The sequence below is a fragment of the Octopus bimaculoides genome, chromosome 1, assembly GCF_001194135.2.
Source record: "Octopus bimaculoides isolate UCB-OBI-ISO-001 chromosome 1, ASM119413v2, whole genome shotgun sequence".
Taxonomy (NCBI): Eukaryota; Metazoa; Mollusca; class Cephalopoda; order Octopoda; family Octopodidae; genus Octopus; species Octopus bimaculoides.
The window spans coordinates 41,549,345-41,552,514 of record NC_068981.1 but is presented as its reverse complement, the minus strand read 5'-3'; the positions used below and the strand labels follow the sequence as shown (position 1 = coordinate 41,552,514).

The 3,170-nt window shown below is 30.5% G+C and overlaps 1 protein-coding gene across 1 annotated transcript; it reads left to right on the top strand.

The window, feature by feature from the left end:
- The first annotated feature begins 140 nt into the window (after nt 1-140).
- Nucleotides 141-1,660, top strand: LOC106878927 (serpin B3). Its single transcript, XM_014928290.2, has one exon. It carries the CDS (start codon nt 152-154, stop codon nt 1,304-1,306), a length of 1,155 nt encoding a protein of 384 aa, XP_014783776.1. The 5' UTR covers nt 141-151; the 3' UTR covers nt 1,307-1,660.
- The last annotated feature ends 1,510 nt before the right edge of the window (nt 1,661-3,170 follow it).

Sequence of the window (3,170 nt, the reverse complement as noted above, 5' to 3'; positions counted from 1 at the left end):
AAATTCTCATTCTTCAATTGCATGTAACACGGGCAACGCCGGGTATCTCTACTAGTTTATGTATATTACAATATTTTGAAATGTTTGCAAACAATTATTTTGTATATTTTATTTTCGTAATCTATATTCTTCAGACACTACTATATATAATATGGACTCAGCAAAGAAACAAGACATCAGTGACCTTGCTGCTTCAGTTGATTATTTTACAAACAGTCTTTATGAAGCTGTAGCTGCAGGAACCAATGAAAACGTTTTCATATCACCATTCAGTGTTGCTACTGTTTTAGCAATGGTTTATTTTGGAGCAAGACAAAACTCTGCCACACAGTTGGAAAATGTTTTGAACATAACTTCAACTCCAGATTCTGTAGCTTTGGCTTTCAAAGAATATTTTTCACTTCTGAAAAACTCGGATAAACTTATCACATTCAATTCAGTGAATTGTTTGTATGCTAATGAAAAATACCACATTTCAGAAGACTACAAGAACATTATTATAAAATATTTTTTTTCAGATATTGAAAATGTAGATTTTATAAAAAATGCAGAAAAAACAAGAATTACTGTTAATGATTGGGTTAAGAATAAAACAAATGATAAAATTACTGATTTGTTACCAAGTGGAAGTTTGACACCTCGGACGGTACTACTTCTTATTAATGCTGTGTACTTTAAAGGAATATGGGCTGACAAATTCCCAGAACAAGAAACATATTCTAAACAGTTTTATTTAAGTCCAGACAAGACTGTATCGCATGATTTTATGTATATATCTGAATATTTTAGTACAAAAGTAAGCAAGAACTATAAAGTTGTCGAGTTACCTTATACAGGAAAATCTTTTAGTATGTTTGTAATTCTTCCCAATGAAATCAATGGTCTTGCTGTTTTAGAGAAGGAGATTAATGCTCAATTTCTCAAAAAAATTGTTAACAGAAAAGGATTTAAAATGAGGTATCTAGAATTAAATATGCCAAAATTTCGTTTAGAAAGTAGTTTTCAGCTGGGTGATGTTTTGAAAAAGCTTGGACTCTTTGATATTTTTGATCCTCAAAAAGCTGATTTATCTGGAATGACTCGTCATAATAACAATATCTTTGCCAATGAAATGTTTCATAAAGCATTTGTTGATGTTAATGAAAAAGGGACAGAAGCTGCAGCTGCATTTGGAGTGATGGTGACGGATGGCATAATAGAAATTGATATGCAATTTGATGTAAATCACCCATTCATATTTTTAATTGTTGACAACCAAGCTAAAATGATTCATTTCATTGGTAAAGTAACAAACCCTACAATATAAGATGATATTGCCCTGTCAAAGATTTTCCTCCTTGCATTATGTAGATAATGTAAGTGAGCAAATTTATTTAGAATATTTTTTAGTAGGTTAACTTAAGTCATTATAGTTGTAATTGTGCAGGATTATGATCATATCTACCCAATGAAAGATTATAAAACTGCATTAATCTAAATCAATATTATCAACTTGTATTTGTCATACATTTACAAAAAAATATTACACTCTTTGAAATATCTTTTCTTAGCAAATTTATTTTAATAATATATATATTGTTGCTTGTAAACATTTACTGGTTAAATAAAGTGAAATCAATGCTTGCTTGTATGCTTCATTTCAGTTTATATTAATAAAGTATTTCTTTAAATATTTAATCATTATGTGTGTTAATTGCATCTGGCATTTTACAGCTTTGTTTTAAATGTAGACATTTCAACTTCTTGAGTTCTGTTGTTAACCTCTGGTAACTTAATCTTGGATTTTGATTAAAGAATTACATTGATTCAATAACTGTGGTGTTACAAGTCTTTTGTAAAGTTAACAACCAATATACCTTATACATATACATAAATACATACAATGTGTGCATGTGTGTAGTTACGCTACTAAATGTCTAAGCAATAATCTAATAAAATTGGTATTCTCAAGGAGTAAAGAGTTATCTAATGTGTACTCCGAAAGTTCTGCTTATAAGGAGAACAAGAATCCATGAAGAAATCTTTAAATACCTTTTAATTTTTGTTGTCATTACTGAAATTCTAGTGATGGGGCTTTATTTAATATTTACAAACTTACATTTCAATACAAAAAAAAATTTGCAAAAATTAAGCAAGATATAAACAAACATATATATATATATATATATGTATTATATGTAATATAAATACATTGCAAAAGGCAAATTTACTGCAGTATTCATCCAGAGATAATATCTCATATGAATATGCTGTCTTTCAATATTCAATATTTATCAGAGGCAGAAAAAATCATCCTAACAGTGGTTGATGAGAATGCTAGATGCATTCATGTCTCATTGGATACTATCAATAGCATGTAATCAGAGCCAACCACATGACATTTGTGGCTTTGAGTATGTGCCATTGACAATGCTCAACAAGACAGAAATACATCTGGCATACTCACCAGCTTCTGCTAGAACAATTTTCATCTGCCTTCAATATATATTGTATTATTAAATGCAGCTTGTCCATATGAAATATTATCTCCAGATAAGTACTGCAGTAAATTTACTTTTTTTATGTATTTACATTAAATAAGATACACACTGGTTCAACAATATCATTCACATTTACAAAGTCTATGAAATAAATTAGCAGTCAAATACTGGTCTAATTATGGAATATTCATTCTTAGTGTCTGGTTATCTCAAAAAGAAGATCAGGTTTCAGCTGATCAGGTTTCAGCTGATCAGGTTTCAGCTGATCAGGTTTCAGCTGAACAGGATCTCTTTAATTGTATGAGACAGCTACTCACTCAAAAAGGAGTTCCAGGAATACTTTCACCAATGGAAATGACATTAGATAAAGTGTGCATATCAGTGGCCAATGGTTTGAAAATCATTAACAGGATGTGCCTTTTGTGGCAACAATAAGAAAGCTTAGTTTTCCTATAACTGAATAGTGCAGATTGGAGAAATATTTGCAGGTTCTTAGGGACATTGCTCCAGAGTAAGAAGGAATCATGTTAGGATGCTTTATGCACTGTAGGATAAGTCATGTTGATGGTACCAGAGTCTTCAGATGAAACAGAACAGGGAGTTGGAGATTTTTCTGTCTCTACACCTGAAGGAGTGCATATGTTCATGTATTTTCTCTTAAAGTTATTGGTTGTCATGTTCATGTAGTGT

What these genes read in the sequence shown, in the direction of transcription:
- LOC106878927 (XM_014928290.2), top strand. Translation starts at nt 152, where the DNA reads ATGGACTCAGCAAAGAAACAAGACATCAGTGACCTTGCTGCTTCAGTT.